Raw genomic sequence first — 25,058 nt, 5'->3', positions numbered from 1 at the left:
TACAAGGAAACATCATAAAATATAGTGGCTATCGTTAAACTTCTACCCAAAGCCACACGTGCTCAGAAATGAAAACCAAGTATGAAGTTGATTAAATGCAGCCAACACTGAGCGTAACTATAAAATACATGGCCCATATTGGGCAAACAGACTGAGGGGAACCTTTTTGTGCAGCCCTGAACAAATGAACAGTTGGTGTTCTCCCAGGAAAAAATGGACACCAGGCCTAGAGGTGCTGCAATACCAGACTAGCACTGGAGCAAGCTCTAGTACTCTTCTTTGATGCTAACAATGCTGATGGGATATCCTAAGGATAGCTTAGTACAGCCTATTGGATTAAGACATATGGTAGTATGCATTAAGTACCATCCCCATCAGTGCTCTCCTTTTACAGTCATAGTGAGCCACTATGTTGCGTACTCTTTTACTTACTCTTCACTATTGCAGTTGAGCTGCGACTTTCTTCCCCATTTCAAATTATTCCTGCTTCTTAACCAGCCTTAAATGTCTGGCAAACTTAACCAAATGGGGCCTGAAACAGTTTACCCAGAATCCCTCTGTTGTCCCTTCTCTTGGCCTGTTGCATATGAGTATTTCCCCACCCTCCATGAGGTGAAACTGGACCAGGTTGCCCTGTACCTTGCCTGCATATAATTTTTTAGTGGATCCCAGGACTCATGACAAGGATAACCGGTTCTAGTCTTAAGTTGGGGGTTGCTAATTAGCACACTGATCCTTTGAGGGGAGTGGGAGTATGTGGGGGGGGTGATTGTGACAGGTAAATGATAGGCACACAGATGCATGGTTGTGGTATTGTAACAAGAATGATGGTGAACTGTGTATGTGTGTTTACAGACTGTCAAGTAAAGTGGATCAGTCATGAGACCAGAACTGTAAAGGTATGGGGGGAGGGGAGGATGTATGTACATGTGTATTTATTTTTGTAAAAAAAATAATTTGTACATATATAAGCAAGTGCTAAATTGTTGTTTAAAAGTGTGTTTATGGAGTACCTGTGCTAAAATTTGCAGCAGTCTCAAAAAAAGGTAACATGCACCAGTTCTGGATGAAATAAGTTTATGGGTGCTATATACTAATTACTACAGCCATATTTAATTTCAAGGTCAGCGTTTTCAAGGTCAGTGTTTCCACATACTCAGGGAGAGCAGTCTGACAGTAAGGAGAGGGGAAGGGACTTCAGTGGCAAGCAGAGGGTAAGGGAGCTACCTGACCCCCTAGATTTATTTTCCCTGTTAGAGCAGTAAGAGAACAAATTCAAGGCAAACCTCCAATCACTAGATTCTACACGTAGAAAAATATACATGTATAAATGTTCCACATATAGAATTTAATTATTGGAGGGGTTATCTTATAATCAGGGTTGGCTTACATTTCAGTAAATAGAGTACTTCAGGATAGATGTTTTGTATTCTGTAAAAGCTGTGCCTTTTCACAATTCTACTTAAAATACTTACAAAAAGTGGAATAGGTATTCCAAATCAGAACTGGAAAAAAATCTTATTCTGGAATGCAAGTGTCCACCCAGGGGCTTATAGTGAAAATAAAAGTACCTCTGGCCACTTCCTTGTGTGAAAAAAAAGAAAGACATTAACAGGGTGCTATGTATAAGTTGCAACAGGTTAGTAGACCTTACCTGAAAAACTCCACCCTGGGGGTGTCTACACAAGATGCTAACTGTGCAGTAGCCTAATAATACTGAGCATGGACAGTGCTAATACGTTACTGCACAGTATTATTAGGCTACCTCACAGTAGCATCACTAAAAAGGTGTGTGCTTACCAATGCTACTGCACAGTAACTCAAGCTACTGCGTATATGTTTAATACTTGATTATACAAGCAGTAAATCAAATGCGCAGTAACTACTGTGCATTAATGAATGTGTAGACTTGCCCCCTGTTATCAAGTGCTAATTCTATGGGAAAAGAATTATATGGGTCCTGCTGTTTTACTGAGGCAAGTGGGACTACTCATGTTAGCATTAGGAACTTGTACAGATAAGCAAACTAGCTACTGGGTTTGGCCAGCAGGAGCTTTACGAGAGGTCATTCCTAGACACAATTCAAAGATTAAAGCTTCCTTAAACTTAAGATAAACTAAGCATGTTTGTTTTGTAGGAATGAAGAGATTAAAAAGATGTTGTAATTATCCTGAAAACAATGAGAAACCAGTTACAGTTAGACTTAAGACCTACAAACATGTTAAATTATAGAAGCATAGTTGGAGCACTTGAATTTAGCTTCAATCTTAGCTATTCATGGAATAAACCTATTATTATCAGTGCAGTTTGTGCTCCCCGGTCAAATTAAAGTGATTTTAAAACACATTCTTTTTTTTAATCTGATGGTGTCACTACAGATCATTCCTGTCTGCATGTTTTTAATGCTGTTGGGAAAACTATGATGGAATATAAAGCATAGGTGAAACAAACATTGCATAGTGTGATATGCAGGGGAATTTCATATCTAAAATACATTAGGATAAATGTATATAGAGATTCAGTCTTTGTGATTATACAGATCTGACAGTATTTGTTCTCCCTTTAATTTTTTTATATCACCTTAATATCCTTGAGGTGGTCCAGTCCACTCTGAAAAAGTCAATGAAGGCTCTTCAGTTGGACAATATCAAACACTTTCTTACTCATTCATAAAGAATTCTTTCTTATCGTGAGAGTCTTTCCTACAGCTCACTCTGCTTGAAGTCAGACAGTACATTAACTGTTTGACTCTGATATTTATGTAAAGAGAAGTGTTTTTCCTTATATCAAGGCTATACAGATAATCAAGGGAACAGACTGATTAAGTAATCATTGCGCCTCAGAAATAAATTTGCACTTAATGTGCTGTGAATATTGGATTGGGTTTTTTGGGGGTTGTTTTTCTTTTACATCTCTAATTCCAATTCCTGGAGTTTCTCTAGAAAGCAACTAATGGAAAACAAACTGAAGGCAGGTTTATCAGATGATATTTCCAAACAAAAAGAAACAAAAACTTAACTTGTGGATAGAAATGGACATGACTGTTGAGAAGAGAGGGATTTGTGCCACCTAGGAAGGGGCTGTCATGTTAAAGCATAACCTTAAGATACCTTTGCAAACCTGTCATCAAAACTTTCCAGTCCAAGCATGAGATCCACATACCCATGATCATATGAGAAACATGCAAGATCTCAGTTTATGAAAGCAAGGTAAACCTTAACTAACGAGGTTAAGGAAGAAACTTTACCTGAGGGGTTTTATTGATACCTGCTGTGGCATTTCTTATGCCTTCTTCTGAAGAAGCTGGCTCAAGTGCCTTTTGAAGAGGACCAGCTGGACCAGTGGTCTGCTCAGCACAGCTATTCCTATGATCTCACTTTTCCAAAAATCAGAGTTATTCCCCTGGGAGAGTGGTAGCACAGAGCATGATACAGTCATGTGAAGTTACAAGATTGCTAATAGATTAATAAAAGCTATGATACAGGAGCATGGCTAGAGCCCTTGCTGCTGCTTTTCTAATATAAATGAAGGATTTGTCAATCAACAAAAGCCATATTATTTATTTCCCCTCCACAGAGAATAAGCTGAGCTTCTTTGGGCATCTTTACATGAGATAAGGGGTTGCACTGATAAACCTAAAGATTAAAAAAAAACGTAAAATAAACGCTACACTCCTAACCAAACACTTACATGGTAGAAAAAGCTTGCATTTAGATCCAATACAAAAGGTAAGAAATAACGGACAGGGGGAAAAGGAGGGGGAACTCTAACATTTCCCTCCTTTTATGTCACTTTGACTGTTCCCTTGACAGAAAAAATATATATACACCACGTATGAGTTATACCCTTTGCCACATTTCATATGTGATATATGTGGCTCCTCTCAGGAAAACCACTACCCAGTTGATCAGAGAGCACACAGTCTTCTTGAAAGATGCCCAGATTTAACATTGTAGAAGGCTCCAGATCAGAATTGAAGCACCCAGTGCCTCTAGCTCTCAGTTTCATTGTAAGTCTTGTGATATGCCAGTATTCCTCATGAAGCTCCAGCTCTTAGAATGCTATTATTGTATGAACATCTCAGCTTTTATTTAAACAAACAAAATAACATTAACTTTATTTCATGGTTATAGAGTAACAACTGGAAATATAATCCAAGTGACCCCTAAGGGCTCAGAAAATGAAAGTCAAATAGAAAGAGCTTCATTTTATTTAAACCTCATGGTTTAAAAACTAATCTAAGAATATCTTACAGCCTGTGTGAACCAGAAGAACTTGGAATGAGGATGGAAGGGAATGATAACACAGGGTGCACTTTAATGTGAAGTAGCGTATTTTACTAAGCATTAAAGCATTACATAAAAACTGTGCTAATACACTAACATACAGTAAAATAGGCACTGCACATTAAGCATCACCAAAAAAGTATGCACATTCACTACTGCACATTAGGGCAGCCTAAAGCACATTTATTTAGTACCTCACATTAGAGATACTAAATTTAATGTGCATTAGGAAAAGTGCATTGTGACTTCATCCAAGCTCTAGATGGTGCTATTTAGCCCCAGTCTTGCAAGCCACATTACACAGGCACCTTTGTAGCAAGCACCAACTACATCTGCCTTGTCAGATGAACCTTGTCTTGTCAGATCTCTGACAGATATAAAGGTGCAGGCCTGAAGTACATTGGGCCAACTTTAAAATCAAACAGCTAGAAATGATCCTGAATGACACAGAGCTCAAGCATAAACCTACCTGCAACCAGATAACACTCTAAGTTTAGGTTGCCAAGGGATTCATTGTAGTACTATACAGAAATCTGGAGCCCAAGTACAGTAAATTCTGGTTGATTCACTACTGTAAGGGGAATGCAAATAATGGCAAATTATCCATTATCAGGAGTTGATTAGTAAGGAGGGAGGATCCTAGCAGGGAATTGTAACAGCAGCCAATTAAACATAGCGGCAAATAAGCTGAAGCTTAATGTATCATGCTGGAGAGCCTGAGTGGGGAAAAAGGGGCTACAAGATAAGTCAAGAGGAATAAAGTTAGATTCATTTGCACTTTGTTCTGCTCTTCTTTTCTCATAAAAGTCATTGATTTGGGGAGGAATGAAATTCCACAGAAATAAGTTTGTACTCAGGGAAGTTACAAGTTGTTATTGTTGTTTAGATGAGTTTCTCCAACCTTCAGGTTCACTGCAAACCTTGTGATATGCAGCATTTCTCATACAGTGCCAGGTCCCAAAATGCTGCTATTACATAAGAGTCTCAGCTTTCATTTAAGCACAACATACTAACTTTACTTCTTGGTTGCGATTCTCCTTCTCATATTGTGTTTTTAAGTTTATATCTATATTCTAATTCAGGAACAAAATTGTAAACACATTTCTCTGAGATTGTTTTCATACAGGCTAGGTACAGATATTCAAAAAGTCAGAGGCAGAACCAAAGTTACATTGTTTTTTGTAAGCGGCATAGTTCAGATTGGTAGCAAACAGTCACCCTTGGTGGGAAGCAAATCTTGGATCACTTTTTGCCATTTTGCAACCAGTCTGTGTGCTGAACTTCTATTCTGATATGGGTATAGACTGGTTTCTGATCATTTACAGTGATAAAAGTGCAATGTCTGCACCTGGCCTTAGATGCCTGATTTGTAGATGCAGTCAAATATTTAGATTTCAAAACAAGTGCAGCTGCAGGCATAAATAATGATGCCTGTCTTTACAACTACAGCACTGAAGGTCATTTTGCGAAATGGAGGTAGGAGAGGATGATGATGTTAAATGATCAGAAATATGTATCAGGCCAAAATGATAAGAACATTTATATTGTAGATTGGTCATTATCTAAGAGTGTGATGTGTTTTTATGATGCACACAAGGAGAGTTCCATGGGCTACTTAAAGTAAAAGGCGTGTATATAGGCACCTTATAGACCAGTGTTTCTCAGCCCATGAGTTGTGACCCAAAAGTGAGTCGCAGGAATATTTCAAAGGGTCACAAGCTGCAGCAAGGCAGAGGGGCAATGGGAGCAGGGGAAGGGGGTGGGGAAGGGCTGTGTGGCCGGGCTGGTGTGCTTGTGGTGGCAGGGTGACTGAGAAACACTGCTCAGGGGGGCAAGTGGGGCCATGACCAGGCTGCCTGGCACAGTGCAGCATCCTCAGTCCAGGGCAGGAGGTGCCATAGACCTCCTTCTCCCTCCAGCTTGTGCTGGGGCCAGACTGCCGCTTGCATGAGCCAGGGCTGCCCCAGTCACTGCACTCCAGCTGAAGCAGGACAGGGGCAGCTGGAGGCCCTTCTGGTAGGGCTGGGAGATAGGGGCGAGGCAGGAGACTAAGGGGCTGGGCACCAGCATGGTCAGAGGAATGTGGGCTGGGACAATTCATGGATCTTTGCAAATGGGTCCCAGTAGGAAAAAGGTTGAGAACCACTGTTACAGGCTAACCAAGGCAGACATAGATCTATAGGTATATATGAAGCACAAACTTTCATGGTATGAAACTCACATCACTAGATTAAAAATAAATTATTTTAAATATCATATATTTTATCTTCCTAGAAGTAGAAAAGGCACTAGATGCGCTGGTAATAGGCATAGCAGGAAGGAAGTAAATAATAATAGATACTATTGGAGATATTTTCTGTCTATGTCACTGTTTGTATAATCTGAAGTGTCCATTTTTCTAATATTTCAAGTTGAATGTAATCTCTGTCTCAAGGAATAGAATAGAATAGCTGGAGTTCTAAAAATCCAAAATATTGTCCTGATGGCTGATACTGCCCTGGGTTCCTAGAAAATGGTAAGGATAAAAGCTGACTGCATATGATGATGCATTTTTGGAAACACTCAATCGTCAGCCTCTGGGTTTTTGCCAAGCCCCATAATAAAGGTAAAAGTGCCACAGCTGCACAGTCCCCACAATCTTCTATACACTATTCTACAATCAACCACAGCACATCAAATAACTGGTCTTATTGGTCAGTAACGTTCTCCTACCATTCAAGCTAGGAGAACTATAAAGGGTCCTCTCTGGCCATTGTTACCCTGTCATAACTAAGCACTTGTCCACTTCCAGGCCACTTCTATACCTGACTGCCTCCAACAGTCCCTCTTCTCACTTTTAGCCACTCTCCTACTTGCACCCTGCTCAGTTCCACAGCTCTAAGGTTCCTTAGCTATTGGGATCAGTCTGGCACAAAGTCACTGTTGCTCTTATCTTCTTTAGTGGCCTGACAAACTGCTCCATCTTCCATAGCTTACCTTATATGTAGCCCCAGGTTGGGTGGAGTTGGAAGAAGGTGGGCCTCTTCCCCGTAAAGAGACATTTACCCACTTCACTAAAACCCCCAAGTCCCTTCTCTTACAGCACAGTTCAAGGACCTATGACACTGTGGCATCTAAGGCCTCAATGAAAGAATGAACCTAATTTCCCATTGATCTTCATGAACAACAGGCATACATTCTGAGCCAAAGGCACTAGGAAATCAGAAGCACGTGGCAGGGCATAAAGATTTTTCTGCAGGGATAATGGGATTCACTTTATAACCAGCTGATCTCTCCAGCACTGCTGAGGAGTTAGCAAGAAATGCACTGGAGGAGCAGATCCACCTAAAAGCATGTTTACAGTGTTGTGCCATGCAAAGATACCTGAACTGGATACCAGCAGCAGCATTACTGAATTTGTGCAGCACTGCCTGCACTTTGCCTCTCAACAGAGCTAACTGCACTGGCTTGTGTTGCACTTACACTGCTGTACTGCTTCTTTTACCCAAGCTTACTCCAGCATTTGCATGCACTTCATTGTGCTGGCTAATGGGCAGAGGAAGAGGGTACAGTCATTGGCTGCAGCAGCTGTGAGCAACAGGAACAATTCCTATAAATCAGAAAAATGGTGGGAAAAATAGAATATATAGGCATGCTGAAGTTATATCTCCCCTTCCCCTGTTTCAGGGCTCTTTCTGAAAAATTGTTACTCAGCTTTGAAAATGTTGGCCTTCTTGAACTTCCTTTCAGCACAACACCTGAGCCTGTTCTCTTGTGAAGCCAATGACAAAATGTCCCTAATCACCATCTGACCTACTGAACTTCCTATCCACCAGTGGTCCTCCACACACACCCACACATTCCTTGTGATTCCACTTGATCAAAACTCCTACCATAATTCCTGTTTTAAGAAGCAAATCTCTGGGTTGTTATCAATTGCCTGTTGTGCTCCATCCCAGAGGTAGTTGCCTATCAAGCAAGTCTTGCAAAGATATCTCCAAAAATCTCTTGGACATCCTTCTGTACTCCAGAAGGACCTTTGTATTTACAAAGGTTCTATGTAAATACAAAGAGTCTCATAGGGCTCTAGGAAAAGGGCATCAAAAAAGGATCTTGTAGTTCTTAAAATGCACCTCAGTGGCCAAGGTCCAGGCCTCTTTTCAAGTGGCTCTTCTGTTAGGCTTCATTCAAAAATTGTGAGGCTGCCATTCTTCTTGATGAGTGTTTTACCTCCATAATAAAGTCAGGGCCTGCCCTGAGACATTTGTGAATGAAGCTATTCAGTGTTCTTTTTCATGTAAACCAAGAGATAGGCAGTTTCACCCCTGGAGAAGGAAAAAAAGGGAAGGGGATCAAGATGACTGTAGTTAGATGCTCCAGTTTGCCTCTTTTCAGTTTTCCTACTAGAGGTAATATGACTTAATCCTCCTGTTACTTCTGAGACAGGGCTGTAACTGTGATAAACTAAAGGTGATGCTCCTGACAAGACAGATTTTCTCTGTCTTGCTTTCTTATGATTTATCAGTATATGAAAGGGGGAGGGGAGAGGAGGGAGGAGGGAAAGTGCGTTTTAGGGGAACCCAACAGAAATAGATAGTACATCACTATCCCTATGGTCTGTGTGATACTGATGGTGAATAAGGAATAATAAGATCACTGTCACTCACAGACTTGTGACTATACAGTACTAATCAGCCAGACAATTACTATAATATGAGAATCAATTCATTCTAGAGAAATAGAGTTTAGATTGTTTTCCACCCTACCACAAAGCTCCAGAGTGACTCTCAATAAAATGGAAATATGCCCTTACCAACGCAGGTCCGCCTTTCCGTAGGTACATTTGATATCATCCCATGATACCTGTAAGAAGCCAAACAGCAAAAAAGATGATGTTTAGACACAATAGATAGCATCACAGCGATTCCCAACAGGGTTCTATATACTGCCTTTGAATAATTACAGGCCCATCCATCAAGGGATTCAATGCATGATTGCTGGATGACCATTTTTGTCAACTGCACCTGAAAATCGTAAGTTACATGCTTGCAGAAAATGCAAGCCATTCTGTTTACTGCAAACTATTACAGAGGGAGGCACTGGGTGCTGTCATGGAGACTATTTTAGTTATTTCTTATTCTTGTTCTCTTAATCTTAAATAACAGTCACTCAGACTACAGTATCTGTTACATAAGAAAAGTACAGCATTTCTAATAACTGGTCCATTTTCTCAGTGGCGAGTGAACTGAGTTAGGCTCCGAAGCAGCAAGAGACACATGGGTGAAAGCCCGCTGCACCCCCACTCCCCTGAAGCCCCCCAGAGACCCCCCAGCAGTCACGGAGCCCCCCACCAACCCCCAGCACAGCCGGAGGCAAGGGGGGTACCCATGGTGGGAAGGGATTAACCCCTTAGTGAGTGGGAGGAAGGGGCTGAGTAGAGTTGGGCTGGGTCTCACCCCACCCAGGCCCCTACTTTGCTCAGCCCCCCAGGGAGCCAAACAGGCTGCGCAAAAAGGTGTGCTTGTCTGCCGGCGTGTGAGTTAGCGCAGAGTTCGCGCAGGAGGGAATACGGGAGGGCTGAGGCCCTGCCTGTGAGCCCTGCCAGGGTAGACAGTCCAGGCCGTAGCCAGCTTACCAGAGGCATGATGTGGATGGGCATGCACCGCACCCTGCAGCCCCCACCTCTGGCACCTCAGAGACGGCCACCCAGACGGCGCCCGTGGTCCCAGGCTCCACACAGACAGAGCCCCTGGCTCTTGGCTGCAGGGGCTGCCTGCCCTTTTTCAGGCTCTGGGGCCCGGGAGCATGGCCACCTCCCCTTGTGGGGTCTGCTCCATTTTGGGGTCTCTGGTGCGCCAGCTGGAGGAGATCCAGGCCACAGTCCAGAGACTGCATGCCATCAAGGACTGTGAGCAGGAAATATAGACTCCTACTGCCAGGCCCTTCTCCCCTGGGAGCCGGAGGGTAGACCATGGTCTCCCTCCAGGACAAAGGAGGACTCCGGGACCTCCCGCTCTGTCCAGTCAGGGACATGGACCAAGGTGGTCAAGGGCCCTAAGGCCCAACACACCAAGGCCCCTGTCTTGCTGGAGCTTAGCAACAGGTACGCACTTCTCGCTGCTCCAGTGGGTACAACCTGTGGGCAAGGCAAGAGCCCCCAAGGGGACACTTGCCTGCCTGTACACAAATGCCAGGAACTTGGGGAACAAGCAGGAGGAGCTTGTCCTCCTGCTCAATGCAAATAATTATAATGTCACAGGGATAACGGAGACCTGGTGGGACTCCACCCATGACTGGACCATGGGTATAGATGGCTATACCCTGTACAGGAGGGATCGTGTAGATAAAAGGGGAGGGGTGTAACTCTCTATGTTAAGGAAAGCTACACGACCCTGCAAGCTGATCTTGGCAACCAGGTGGACAACTGGAGACCCTCTAGGTTAAAATCCGTGGGGAACACAGCGCAGGGGACACAACGGTGGGAGTCTACTACAGACCTCCCACCCAAAGTCAAGAGCTTGACCAGGAGTTCGCCCGGGAACTGGCTGAGGCCACATGCTCCAGGACCATGGTTGTCATGGGTGACTTCAATTACCCAACATCTCATGGGAGGACCACTCAGCAAAATCCGAGCAGTCGCAAAGCTTCCTCTCATGCATGGATGACCTCTACCTGACTCAAGAAGTCTATGGGCTGAAATGCAAAGTGCTGCTCGACCTGATACTGGCTACTGGGGATGACCTAATCAGCAACCTAGTGATCGATGGGAAGCAGGGTGACAGTGACCACAAGCTCATCACCTCCACCATCTGCCGTAAAGCTGGCAAGTCAGTCAGCAACACAAAAGTCCTTCAGAAAAGCTGACTTTGACAAGCTCAGGAGGCTTTTCAATGAGGCCCTATGGGACCACGACCCCAGGGGGAAGGGAGTTCAAGAAGAGTGGCTGCTCCTCAAGGGAGCGATCCTCAGTGCACAAGCTAATTCTATTCCATCTCGGAGGAAAGGCAGCAAGAGGGCACAGCAGCCACCCTGGCTCTCCAGGGATCTAGCAGACCCCCTGAGGCTAAAAAGAAAGGCCTACAAAGGATGAAGAATGGGATTCACCTCCAAGGAGGATTATTCTGCACCGATCCAGTCCTTCAGGGAGCAAACAAGGAAAGCCAAGGCTGCAACTGAACTCCAACTAGCTTCGTGCATCAGGGAAGATAAAACGTCCTTTTTCAGATATGTGGGGAGCTGGAGGAAAAGCAAGGGCAACGTTGGACCCCTGCTGAACCAGATGGGACAACTGACAACTGACGCCCAGGAAAAAGGCAACCTATTAAGTGGGTACTTTGCGTCCGTCTTTCATCAGTCCCATGAGACGCCCATGCCCGCCATGGGACAGGGAGGTCCAGGTGAGGGAGATCCCCTGCCCTCCATCAATGCTGACCTCATGAAGGAACACCTTGAGAGGCTGAATACCTTCAAGTCAGCCGGCCCGGACAATCTACACCCCAGGGTACTCAAGGAGCTGGTGAGCATCATAGCCCAGCCCCTGGCACAGATCTCTGAAAACTCCTGGTGTTCTGGTGAAGTGCCCGAAGACTGGAAGAAGGCCAACGTGGTGCCGATCTTCAAGAAAGGGAGGAAAGTGGATCCGACAAACTATAAGCCCATCAGTGTGACTTGTATCCTGGGGAAGATCTTAGAAAAGTTTATTTAAGAGGCCATCCTTAATGGACTGGCTGATGCCAACATCCTAAGGGATAGTCAACACAGGCTTGTTGCGGATAGGTTTTGCTTGACCAATCTCATTTCCTTCTACGACCAGGTGACCTATCATCTGGACAAAGGAGAAGAGATTGACGTCATATAGCTTGACTTCAAAAAAGCCTTTGATCTGGTATCCCACGATCACCTCTTGGCAAAACTGGCCAATAGTGGCCTTGGGTCTACCATGATCTGCTGGCTGGGAAATTGGCTCCGTGGTCGGACCCAGAGGGTTGTAATTGATGGAAGTCAATCATCATGGTGTCCTGTGACCAGTGGGGTCCCCCAAGGCTCTGTCCTTGGACCCATATTGTTCAACATCTTCATTAATGATGTGGACACTGGAGTCAGGAGCGGACTCGCCAAGTTCACCGATGACAACAAACTTTGGGGCAAAGCATCCACCCCCGAAGACAGGTGGGTGATCCAGGCTGACCTGGACAGGTTCAGCAAATGGGCGGATGAGAACTTGATGGTGTTTAACACCAAAAAATGCAAAGTTCTCCACCTTGGGAAGAAAAACCTGCAGCATCCTTATAGGCTCGGCAGTGCTATGCTGGCTAGCACTATGGAAAAAAGAGACTTGGGGGTCATCATCAACCATAAGATGAACATGAGCCTGCAATGCAATGCTGCGGCTAGTAAAGCGACCAAAATGCTGGCTTGCATCCATAGATGCTTCTTAAGCAAATCCCGGGACATCATTCTCCCCTTGTACTCAGCCTTGGTGAGGCCGCAGCTGGAGTACTGTGTCTAGTTTTGGGCTCCACAACTCAAAAAGGATGTGGAAAAGCTTGAGAGGGTCCAGAGAAGAGCCATGCACATGATCACAGGTCGGGAAAACAGACCTTACGACGACAGGCTGAGAGCCATGGGGCTCTTTAGCCTGGAAAAGCGCAGGCTCAGGGGTGATCTGATGACCACCTATAAGTTTATCGGGGTGACCACCAGGATATGGGGGAACGTTTGTTCACTAGAGCGCCCCAAGGGATGACAAGGTCAAACGGTCATAAACTACTACAGGACCTTTTCAGGCTGGACATAAGCAAGAATTTCTTTACTGTCTGAGCCCCCAAGTCTGGAACAACCTTCCATCAGAGGTGGTTCAAGCACCTACATTGAACACCTTCAAGAGCAAATTGGATTCTTATCTTGCTGGGATCCTATGACCCCAGCTGACTTCCTGCCCTTTGGGCGGGGGGCTGGACTCGATGACCTTCCAACATCCCTTCCAGCCCTAATGTCTATGACATCTATGAAATCTACGAAACTGCCATTTACCATGATACAGATGTACAGCAGAAGGGCACAAGATGGAGAAAAGAGCTCAGAACCCATTCAGTTGTGCACATCTACTTGAACTAGAAGTGCTTTTTGTAAGCCTAGGCAGAGACTAGAAAGAGTGAACAGCAGAAAAGACTGAAGAGCTGGGGCTCTGTTTCCTCACCTGGCAGACGCTGGAATCATTGAAGCAGTACCACTGGTGGTCTGTAAGGCTCCGAGTATAGGCACAGTAGTGGCCAAAGTTGGCTGATCCCAAGTGAGCAACAACAGCAAAGAGATCATACTGCCAATCAACCTAAAAAGAGCCACAAAGAGCAACACTGTCACTGCAGCAGCCTCAAACTGTTGAGCAGAGATGATAACACAACAGATGTTATTGTCTTCATGAGAAATATGCCTTCTGCCCCACAGCAGAAGAGGGCAGTGGCAGTTTAAGATTTATTGGGACCCTGGGCAACTAGGAAACTGGAGGCCCCCCACCAGGCAAGAGCAAGTTCTCTCTGCACCCACCAAGGGCCGGCAGCTGGGCCAGCCCAGCCTCCTTTGTGCATCTGGGGTGAGTCAGGGGGCACAAGCACCGCTAAGGTGAAGGCAGCCTCAGCTCTGGACCAACCCAGCCCCTCCATCTGGCAGATTTTGCACAGCTGGGGCTGCAGTCCTCCAGTGCTGTGGGATGGGCTTGGGCCAGGGCCTGGGCTGAGGCCAGGGCTGGCCTGGGGCTGAGGGGTGGGGCACAGAAGCCACTGCCACATGCATGGAGTTCCACACCCACCCCTAGCCCCTGACCCTGGCCCGACTGGAGGGGAAGAGGTGCACACTGCCGCTCTGGATACCCATGACCATGATACCTGCCTGGACTGTGATGCCTCCAGCACCCCAGGGGGGCCCTGAGAGGGGGCAGGACAAAGATAGCCTTGTCCTGAAGATCATTTTCTTCAGTTTTGCCTAAAGGGAATTCAGTTTGAATATCCTGTTCTTCCAAACATCCATTTACTTATTTAGGAACCTAAGCCCTATTTAGGCCTTTGTTAATCAAGACCTTTGAAACCAAGGTTTTCAGGGCTTCATAATCATTATGGGTGAGATAAGATGAGCACAGCAGTCTTAAATGCCTTAATCTTATTGCCCACATAGCCCAAAGAAATAGCTGTAAACAGGGAAGTCCCATGGACATTAGGGGGAATAAGACTATGGCACACCACCAAAACTGCTTTGCAAACAAAAAAGGCAACCTCAAGCCCTTGCTGGTACTATACCCTCCTTCATTACAGGAAGGTTAACCAGTAGATCCACATAGCAACAGATCTCCCACCTATGTCTTTGCTCTGCTAATACTAACTCTTCCACAGGGGTAGAAATGAATCCCTGCTAATCACAGCCCTGTGAGATACAGCAGTGTGCAGGTTGCTCTGAGTGGACTGCCCACATCCTGACTTCTCATCCAGTGTGAAATGCAAGATTTGCTGCTCATTACCTCTCTGGTATCCATGAAATGGGTTTACAGAGCAAGGCAAGAGTTGCCAATTAAATACTCGTTATGATTAAGTAAGACATAAAGGTTCTTCTCTGTAACATAATTGGAAGCAGAGCAGCACTGGGAAAGTTATGATACTAGTCTCAAAAAAATATACAGGTTCAAGATTTTGAGATAGCAAGCAACTTAGTCTGCTGATTTAGCCTAAGTACAAAACCTGCAAAATGACAAAAAGTTAAAATCACAGGGTATGTGACAATGTTAGGTACAGGTTAAGCCCAGAGCCTAACCCCCTTACAACGGTACTGAACAGTGAGATAGATGTCTCTCGGACTTGTGAGTCTACTGAATGAACAGAAAGAAGGGTAGGTGATCTGTCTCTTTAGGTGAAATTAAATAAACCACTTCACCTTGTCTTTGGCATCTGCATGACACTGCTCTTGTGTCAGGATCTCACTGAAATTGAGGCTTTGTGGGAACGGTAGTGAATGGCTGATCTTCTGAATCCTAGTGGATTTCTTGCAGTAGAATCGTTTTAGGTGAAGGGTCAAGGTCAGTGGCAGCTGTTTTAGCCTTGTGCCCTGCAATGCAATAAACACTGGAGCTGAAGACTAAGGAATTGAGAGCGATTTAAGATGTTAAGACCAACATGAATGACTTTAGGATATAGAGTGGTCTGTGCTACAGTGAATTAAGTCCCCTGCTTTTTATTTTAGAAATTCAAAGTCTGCTTGACTGGAAATGCTAAAGGTTTACATACACACTGGGTTATAAACTATGTAAAGAATCCATGACCACAAAATCTCCTGGCTGTACCATGGTTTGTATCTTAGTTTTCGAGTGTTCATTCTGTGCATTACTTCTCTGTCTCTCTTTTATCCTTCCCTGAAGCATGTAGCTCTCTGTGTGGTTAGACAAGACTACAGGAGGTAATGCAGGGATAAATGCAATCATGGTTATAGTGACAGAAGCTATCATTTAGAGATGCTCCCTAGTTTGAAAAGTTGGGAGTTTTAGGAAATGGTTAGTGAGTTAGGAGACTCAGGTAGTAGTTAAGTTAGAGAGAAAAAGGATCTGCAGAGGTTAGCCTATTGCCCCCCAGTAAAGTTTGTTGTTTAGTTCTCATTCATGTATGCCTGTGTTCATTGAACCCAATGGTCACTACACTGGCAACATGTGAGATGCACAGAGAAGCATTGTAGGATACTGCTATGAGCAGCAGGGCTTCCCTGCAGAGTGCAGGATGGTTGAGAGGTAGGTCCATGGACAATTTCCCTTTCAGCAAGTGCCTACAAAGAAAACCTTAAGTGGTCTACCCTATCCTGAACAACATGCACCTTGGACAATATATGCTAGAAGGTTTTATAGTTTTCTTACAATTTGGCAACACTCAAATATCTTATCAGTCCAATAAAATCTCACTGATGAGTTGGAATTGGGGTTTGTTTACAGCCTCTGTCACTCTAGCAACATAACCAAACCAGGAAAGTCCTGTAGTAGAGAAACAGCAAAGTCCAGCAGAAGGTATTTTTGTGCTGGTATAGCTACAACACTTTGTCAAGGGTGCTGACAGACATGCAGGCCTCTGCTCAAACTCATGACGCTTTACAAGAAGTGCCATGAGTTACTGACCACTACCCACCCAGCCCAACAGACATTCTACAGCCTCTCTGTTCCAGTGCTTTACTACTCTCCTGTTGAGCGTTTTTCCTAATACCTAGCCTAAACTTCCTCTACTACAACTTGAGACTGTTGCTCCTTGTTCTGTCATCTGCCACTACTAAGAACAGTATAACTCCATTGTCTTTTTAGCCACCCTTCCAGCAGTTTCCTATTTTATAGGAGTTAGAGAAAATATTTTCTTACCTGCAGACATGGTGTTTTCTGCTTACACTGTTCACAGAAACACATGTCATTGCCAGTCAGCTGTTCAGGCTGGAAAAAGTGCTGTAGGGAATCCTCCTAGAAATACACAGAAGGTTTCTATCAGTCAAAAACAGGAACTGAATTCATCCAAGTTAGATTTCTACCACTTCTTCATTTCAAGGTATTTAGTATGAAGGCCCATACACAGAAGAGACATGCGATTTCAAGGTGCCTGGTGAAGGAAATAGTTTTTTTTTCTCTTGCTTTTTTCTGATAAATAAGATCAAAAACATTTTACTTCTTTAGTTTTATTTTTACCTATTTTGTTATAGGTTAGACCAGTGGTGCTCATCCTTTTGGTCCTGTGGGCCAGATGAGTAGTAAAGGATCCATCTGCAGGCTGGATTTAACCTTGAGGCCTAGCACCCTCCCACTTCCTCCACACATCAGGATTGGACTCTGGTGGCTTAAAACCACCCCCTCCCAGCCTCTGTGTGCAGGGATTGCATCCCTGGGGTCTGGGACCACAACTTCTCACCCCCCATACGCTGGAATTGGGTCCCAGGGGGCTGGCACCGCCCCCCCTCAAGCCAGAATTGGGCCCTGCCAGCCTGGTACCACCCTCTCCCAGCCCCCAACACTGGGATTGGGCCCTATGACCCAGTGCCAACCTACCCAGCCCTGTGTGCTGGGATTGGGCACCAGATCCATCACAGAGCTCAGGGCTCCCTTTGGGTCTGGAGATTTGGCAACAGGGGTATAGTGCCACCACTCCCCTGCCACCAAATTTCTAGATCTATGAGGAGCCCTGCAGATCATATGACGTAGCACTGCAGGCTGGATCTGGCCTGCAGACTGCAGGTTGAACACCCCTGAAGTAGACAAATTCCCTGTTTCAGCATTCAACAATCACTCTTCACCCTATCTAAGGTACATTACTGTGATATCTACGCTCTGCGGATTACATGCAGCTATTACTATGTGTTTTACATAGAGAGGGAACAGTGGACCAGATACCAAAATTATAACCTCCTTTCAGAAAGGAGCCTCAGGAGCTCTATCTTCCATGTGGAATTCCTCCAGGGACAAGTAGAAAAGGCAAAGATTAAATAGCACCCCAGCATAGATACTATATAGATACTAGACATGGCTCCTAGGAAAGGAGGCTCTTGAATCAGATTCCAGTGCCTTAGTGGAGTTGACTCTTTCTCCTAATAAAAGGCACAGTGAGAAGGGATGCTGAACCTACCAGTGTACTCAGCCAGTGAGATCTGGAATCAAACATTGGGAGTGGGAGAGTTATCATGTGGCTGTCCCAGTTTGTTTCAAAGGAACACCTCTGGCAAACCAGGTAGTCCTGCACCCAGATAGTGTACAAAGCAGTCAGCCTTTCCACCTGAAGGGGTAAAAAAACCAAGAAGAAATGGATACAAATCATACAATACATCTGCTAGTGGCTATACTTGGACACTCACTGATGTAGTGTCACTTCTTTAGGGCTTGAAACCAGATCTGGCACTTGTCTAGAAAGAGAGTACCTCATAGCATTGAAATAAGGACACTATAAATGCTTCACAGAAGTTAAACAGATGAACTGCTATTGTAGCAGATATATATATGTAAGACATCTACATGTATGTAATGGAGGAATCATATGCAGCTGACAGGTGTTCATTTAAAGGAGTGATGAAATATAATCCCTGATCCTGAAAATCATGCCCCCTTCCATGCCAAACGTGCCTGGCAAGATGCATGATTTTGGAATCAATTCCCAATTGCACCCTACTAGTCAGTGCAGAATCATGATTCCAGACTCCCCTATACTGGAAAGTTGAAAGCCCTGTGCCCCAAAATCCACTGGTTTTCAGATGGCTCCACCACTTCAGCAGGACCGGTTGGAGATCTGGTGCAGTCCTAGTCCTGCCACATGTTCAATTTAAGATGTGATGGAAACCAGCCACAAAAATTAACAGACTAATAGCATTTTAAGTGTAATGTCTCCCAAGGGCCATAGTTTTGTACCAAACCTACAATGTGTGTTTGTCTCCTGCATAAATAAATTGAGCTACTGGTTACTGCTTGTTCATAGCCTAGGAACCTCTCATGAAAAAAACTGCCTCCATTAAACATGTAAGCAGTAGCTGGCAGTAACTGAAGGAAGCTGACAGATACTAAGGCAAGGAGCAGTGACCATTTGAAAATAACACTGACTCATATTTCTGTAAATCTGAAATTGGAAGAAAACTGAGATTACCAAACCTGTTTTTGTAAAAGATTTTCTTTTTCTTTATTAACAAGTAGCTCCTGCAACAAGGATAATTATCCCTTTGGCCTGGCCTGAAAGAAGTTCAACTGAAATTTAACTGAAACTTGAAATGACAAAGTCCTTAGGAGCTTGATTCCCGGTGATTGGGAGATGAGAGAATAGAATCCAAAAGATAAGGCTGGGACTCCTGGACCTAGGACAAAGGCTGGCTGGTAAAAGGGATTCCTGTTAGAAAAAACAGTAAAAAAATTCTCATCCCCAGGGATAGATTGCATGACTTTTTCATTCATCACACTTACCAGGTCCGTGTTTGTGATTTGACTCTTAATGAGGTTCCAGAGGACCAGTAATAGCTGTGCAGCATCATGCTGGACAAACACTGGACACATCGAGACATTACAGTCAGTATTATGAACAATAAATCTTCCTCCCCTGATCCCCTTTCAGAGACATGAGGTTCCCACCCACTTCTTTGCCTCCAATCCTCCCCAGTCTCCATAGTACACCAGCTGGCTTTCCAACTGATGAGAGAAGGGTGATGTTTCCTCAGGATCCCCATCAGTGTTGTTTTTGAATTATCATTATATCTCACTACAGAAAAATGTGAGCCACCTACTTCCAGGCCAGCACTGTTTCATAGTTTCATAGTAGCTAGAGTCGGAAGGGACCTAGGTAGATCATCTAGTCCGACCCCCTGCCTTAGCAGGAAAGAGCACCGGGGTCAGATGACCCCGGCAAGGTGCTCATCTAACTTCCTTTTAAAAATCCCCAGGCTAGGAGCCTGCACCACTTCCCCTGGAAGCTGGTTCCAGGCCCTAGCCACCCTGACTGTGAAGTAGCGCCTCCTAATATCTAATCTAAACTTACCCTCCGCCAGTTTGTGACCGTTATTCCTGGTCACTCCTGGCAGTGCACGGGGGAACAGGGACTCCCCCAATACCTGCTGATCCCCCCTGACCAGTTTGTAGCAGGCCACAAGGTCCCCCCTTAGCCTTCTCTTGTGGAGGCTAAACAGGTTCAGGTCCCGTAGCCTATCCTCATAAGGCCTGCCCTGCTGACCCCTGATCATACGAGTGGCCCTCCTCTGAACTCTTTCCATATTGTCCACGTCCCTCTTGAAGTGTGGCGCCCAGAACTGGACGCAGTACTCCAGCTGCGGCCTGACCAGTGCCGCATAGAGGGGGAGGATCACCTCCCTGGACCTGCTCGAGATGCATCTGTGGATGCATGATAGGGTACGATTGGCCTTCTTGACTGCCTCCCCACACTGCCGGCCCATGTTCATCGTGGAGTCAATGACGACTCCAAGATCCTTTTCCGCCTCCGTGCTGGCAAGAGGAGAGTTCCCCAACCTGTAAGTGTGGTGCCGGTTCTTCCTCCCCATGTGCAACACCTTGCACTTATCAGTGTTAAACCCCATCCTATTCTCATCCGCCCACCGTTGCAACCTGTCAAGGTCAGCTTGTAGCCTATTGCATCCTTCTAGTGCACCCACATCCCCCCACATCTTAGTGTCATCAGCAAACTTGAACAGGGTGCTTTCTACCCCCTCATCCAAGTCACTGATGAAGATGTTGAACAGTGCAGGCCCGAGGACCGAGCCCTGCGGAACCCCACTGCCCACATCCTTCCAGGTCGAGAAGAACCCATCCACTACCACCCTCTGGGTGCGGCCCTCCAACCAGTTGGCGACCCATTTGACCGTGTGGGCATCGACACCACAGTCTCTCAGCTTCTTGATGAGGACAGGGTGAGAGACAGTGTCGAAAGCCTTCCGGAAGTCCAAAAAGACTACATCCACAGCAACCCCTGCGTCTAATGATTTGGTGACCTGATCGTAAAAGGCCACCAGGTTGGTCTGACAAGACCTGCCACTGATGAACCCATGTTGGTTGCCCCTGAGCATGCATTCCCCCGCAAGGCCCTCCTGGATGTGTGCCAGGATAATTTTTTCAAAGAGCTTACCCGGGATTGAGGTCAGACTAACTAACTGTTCCAGCAACACTCCCTGCCAGCACAAACTACTAAGGACTAGGCAAGAACACTGCACATGGATTTTCCATGGCAGCCCAAATAGCACATTTAATGACCCAGCTAGATGCAAAGGTAAACTCCTCAGCTGAAAGGCTGAACCTGGCCAGTTCTTCTCTTCGTGTTGATTTGATAAGTTCTGAATCAGAACAAGGCTTATCTGCTCACAGACTGGGGTGAGTTTGGTATAGTTTAACCACCTATCTTCCTGCCCTCCCTTCCAACTGGCACTATGAAAGAGAGATCAGCTTAAGAAGACATATCAAGCAATAAGCTACCTCACCCTCTATATCCAGTACATCCCACTCCCCTCTAAGACCCATCTGCTTTCCTTTCCTAGAGCAATGCAGGCTGTTACTTAAGAATATGGGCAACCAGCTCATGCCCTAGCCCTAGCCAAGAAGCAGGTTGCTCTTCAGGATCCACCTCCCCAAATCCCTTTCATCTGCCAATATGGAAATAAGGCCCAGCATCTCAAGTGTCTGCTAGTGGGATACAGCACACACCATGTGGCAATATGTCACCACTTCTCCCTTTCCTAAATCAGATGAAAAGGCGGGTGGGGTAGTACATAGGGAATAGTGGGCTACTGCTTACATTCCACACCGTGCAGTGAGAGACAGCGAGAAAGTTCCAAGGGAGATACAGCTTCCCGTTTGCCACGCTGCATCTCCTCCAGCAGCAGAAGCATCTGGTATGGGACATTCTTCCTCTGCTCTGCAGAGCTGAATGGCACTGTGATCCTGTGAACAGAAGCAGCCATAGGAGCTGTGCGACAGAAACAGAAAATTTCCACACCTGCAGTTCCTGCTCTTGGTAAGAAATAGGGCAAAGTTAAGAGGGGAAATGGGGTAAAATAGTAACTTGCATCACTCCTTAGAGTGCCTGGGTTTTACCATGAAAAGAGATGGCTGGTAGATACAATTCAGGACCTAAGTATGCAGTGGAGTTTCGTGGCTGTATTTCAACACTGGAGACCTAGATCCAAATTGTACTCCCTTTGCTGTTTGACTCTAACCAGCAACGTCTGTGATAGTTTGAGCTCAGTCCTATGCACAGCTAAGTAACATCAGGTTCCATTACTACAAGTAGCTTGGGGAATCAGCCTGGATGCTTGCCTGATAGAAGGAATAGAGCAGAACTAATTTAAAAAATTTGATAGACCATGCCCTCTGCCTATGAGGTGTCAAGTGCATCAGCCTTCCCCTCGCCTCCCACTTCCCCCAAAATTATCTGCGAGTAAAGGGCTGTGCTTTTGGAACTGTGGCTTGGCTTCTAGTTAGCTCCTTGCTATGAGACCCTTGTTCAGTGAGCTGGAAGACCTGGTATGTCCAGGCAATCCATTCCTGTGAATGGACAGGCCATGTAAAAATGGAGTTGAGTGAGTGAGGTGGTGGTAGTAGCATCACTGGGCGCGAGTAGATGAAATGGGAGCCCTAAATTGAAGCAGTGGGTTTTAAAAAATGCCACTTCAGTTTAGGGCTGATTAAACCCCTATGTTGTGCACACACCCCACTGAGTACCTGCCTCTCCGGCAGGGAGGGGAGGGTGAGCTGCCACCAGGTGGAGTGGTCCAGGGGCTGTGGGAGGGGGCCTGGTGCTTCCCTCCATGGCAGTGGTGCCCCCCCTGCTCCTCCTCTCCCTCACCCGGGTGGCACCCACCCACAGGCACCTGGTTCAGGTGGTCCTGGGGGATACCACAGCTGCAGAGGGAAGCACCAGGTCTTTCCTCAGCTCCGGCAGGCAGGCTCCAGGGGGAGGAGGGTGTGAAAATCAGGCTCCCTGCTTTTCTTGGGTGCAGCCTGCCTTCCCAGGCTGCTGCCAGGCTGCCTGCAGGGCTCCCTGCAGAGCCATGGAGATGCACAGAGCCCAGTGCTTCACTCTGCAGCTGTAGGGGCAGCAAACTAAAACTCCTCGAAGGAGTCATTTAAGGTACATTACATTTAAGGCAATGACTTTGAGGCTGCACCCCAAGTCATTTAAGGCACATTACACCACCGAAATTCCTACAGCAGCTGGAATTAATGCATAATATGCCGCCGAGGCATGCAAACACCGACACCATTAAAGCAGTGCAAAAGCATTTAGCCCACTTTAAAGTGTTGTGCACACCACCTCCTGGTAGTATAAGCTCAGGGAGTAGGCATTCTGCCTGCACATTTCCTACCTTCGCAGTATCACAGTGAAGTGTCTGTTCATGAAAAACACTTGGAGCAAGGAGTTCAGGCAGCAGCTCAGTCCAACGTTGTACAGCCCAATTGCTCCTATAGGCACAGAAAAGAAAGTGAGGCTTACATCTTATGTGCTGTGAGAGAGCTTCAATGGCACTGGAAAGATGGTAAATTTCCTGTTAGGCATTTACAGCTTGCTTAACACACAACCCCAGCACCTTGGCCAGGATTGTGGAAACACCAAATCTCCTCCCTCAAAATTGTAAAAAACAACAAAAACAAACAAAAACAAATGGAGTGTCATCTGGATATGAGAGGTGTCTATAGAGCCTTCTGTAGAGGTAGCCCCAAATCATACAGTGCAGATCTGGGTTTGAGTTCATAAAGTGCAGATCTGCTCCCCTGGATTCAGTGTTCCCCTTCAGACACATTTCAGATTTGGTTGTCAGTGTCAGGGAAAGGAACAAAGTTGAGCAAAGGGCAAGGAATTTTCACTCAGAGCCTCATGAAAAACAAAGGTATACAGGTTTCCCTCCCTTTATGCTATACTGTACATGCATTCCTGGAAAACAGCGTATAACTCAAATTCGCATAAAGGGAATCCACTTTACAATGTCACAAATAGGGACAGGTTCCAAGACCTCAACTATTCTGACCCCCAGACCCATTTTTATCACTTTTACAGGACAATTTTGGTACTCACCAACAGCAGACAGTACACACAAGCACAGGGCACTATCATAATGGGGACACCAACTACAGAAACACGTCACAGACAACGAATGAGTAGTACAGATCCACACAGGAGACTATATTTTGGTGCGTGTCATTCCCACAGTGCACTGCACAAAGCAGCTGACTGCCGGCTTCCACCACACTGATCGCATAAGAGTGAATTTTCCTTGCATATAACACATTTTTGGTATAAAAAGAGTCATCATGTAGGAGTGAATTCACACATACAGAACCCACATAAATCAAGGGAAACTGTATTTTGTGCTGAGTGCAGGTGGGGTAAGTGATGGGTGCTTCTGAAAAGTTTTACTTTTGGAGTAATCAGCTCCACCCAGACAGAGAGAGAGAGAGATGCATAGCAGTAAGGAAATGAATATAATAGGTGATAAGGAAACAAGGGTTCCAGAAGTTTATGCATACAGCAGGGGCAGGCAATTATTTTGGGTGGAGGGCCGCTTACTGAGTTTTGGCAAGCCATCGAGGGCCGCATGACAGGGGCAGATAAATATTAATTTTCTAAATTTTTTAGGGGCCCTGCAGGCCAGATAGAGTGGCCTGGCGGGCCACATCCAGCCCCCAGGATGCATTTTGCCCACCCCGGCATACAGTGAATGGGGATGAAGAGTGACGCAGGCAACATCTAACTTTCTTCAACTGTCATGACGAAGCTGCCCAGTTGAAGATTTGGAAAGGAAGAAACTATTTGGGATCATTTTCCGCAAAGTACAAAGCTTTCACTTGGTAGGGCCAAATATGTTGTCCTGGCATTTAATTTATAAGAATCCGCCATGTGTGAAATCAAACGAAGAGAAAAAGAACTGGGGGACAGAGAGAGAGAATGAAGAATTCAAGAGAAAGTGAGAGAAAGTGAGCAAAACACAGAAAAATAGAATGAGAAAGAGGGAGAGACATTTTTTAAAAAGCATTACCATTATTTAAGTCTGCCACACCATAGACAGATATTAGCTTCTGATCTCTGCTCTTCATAACTTTCTCTGTATCCTTTTCTACTTCTGCCGCTGTCTGCATGTTGAAATTCACTGGCAGCTCTGATTTGTTGCTTCTCATTTGTCGTCCAGTTCCCTGGCCCATAAACGGCACTAGGCAACACAAAAACTAAGAAGTATAGAAAGGTTGGAAAGATGTATAGTACACAGCAAAATAAAATTAATTTTTTCATTTGAAGTTTTCACAGCAAAAAAGATGGAATATCA

The 25,058-nt window shown here is 45.4% G+C and overlaps 1 protein-coding gene across 3 annotated transcripts in view; it reads right to left on the bottom strand.

The window, feature by feature from the left end:
- Positions 1–3,545: 3,545 nt before the first annotated feature.
- The window catches only part of USP18 (ubiquitin specific peptidase 18), a 33,487-nt gene continuing 11,974 nt past the window's right edge, over positions 3,546–25,058 (bottom strand). Inside the window, exons 2-11 of one of the 3 annotated variants that reach the window (XM_090043505.1) lie at positions 24,774–24,944; positions 23,106–23,202; positions 21,536–21,681; positions 19,207–19,286; positions 17,891–18,037; positions 16,642–16,737; positions 15,186–15,356; positions 13,465–13,596; positions 9,079–9,128; positions 3,546–8,590 (exon numbers count right to left, since the gene is read on the bottom strand). In XM_090043505.1, coding sequence (XP_089899631.1) covers positions 8,542–8,590; positions 9,079–9,128; positions 13,465–13,596; positions 15,186–15,356; positions 16,642–16,737; positions 17,891–18,037; positions 19,207–19,286; positions 21,536–21,681; positions 23,106–23,202; positions 24,774–24,936 — 1,131 coding nt within the window. In that variant the 5' untranslated portion in view covers positions 24,937–24,944 and the 3' untranslated portion in view covers positions 3,546–8,541. Of the gene's footprint in view, positions 8,591–9,078; positions 9,129–13,464; positions 13,597–15,185; positions 15,357–16,641; positions 16,738–17,890; positions 18,038–19,206; positions 19,287–21,535; positions 21,682–23,105; positions 23,203–24,773; positions 24,961–25,058 lie in introns of all 3 variants that reach the window. The other 2 variants (XM_090043503.1, XM_090043506.1) reach the window with 2 other exon arrangements.

Source organism: Crocodylus siamensis, chromosome 4, assembly GCF_052110815.1.
Source record: "Crocodylus siamensis isolate JL-2025a chromosome 4, ASM5211081v1, whole genome shotgun sequence".
In the NCBI taxonomy this organism is placed as follows: domain Eukaryota; kingdom Metazoa; phylum Chordata; order Crocodylia; family Crocodylidae; genus Crocodylus; species Crocodylus siamensis.
The sequence above is the reverse complement of the archived record's forward strand: the minus strand, read 5'-3'. Positions and strand labels throughout refer to the sequence as shown.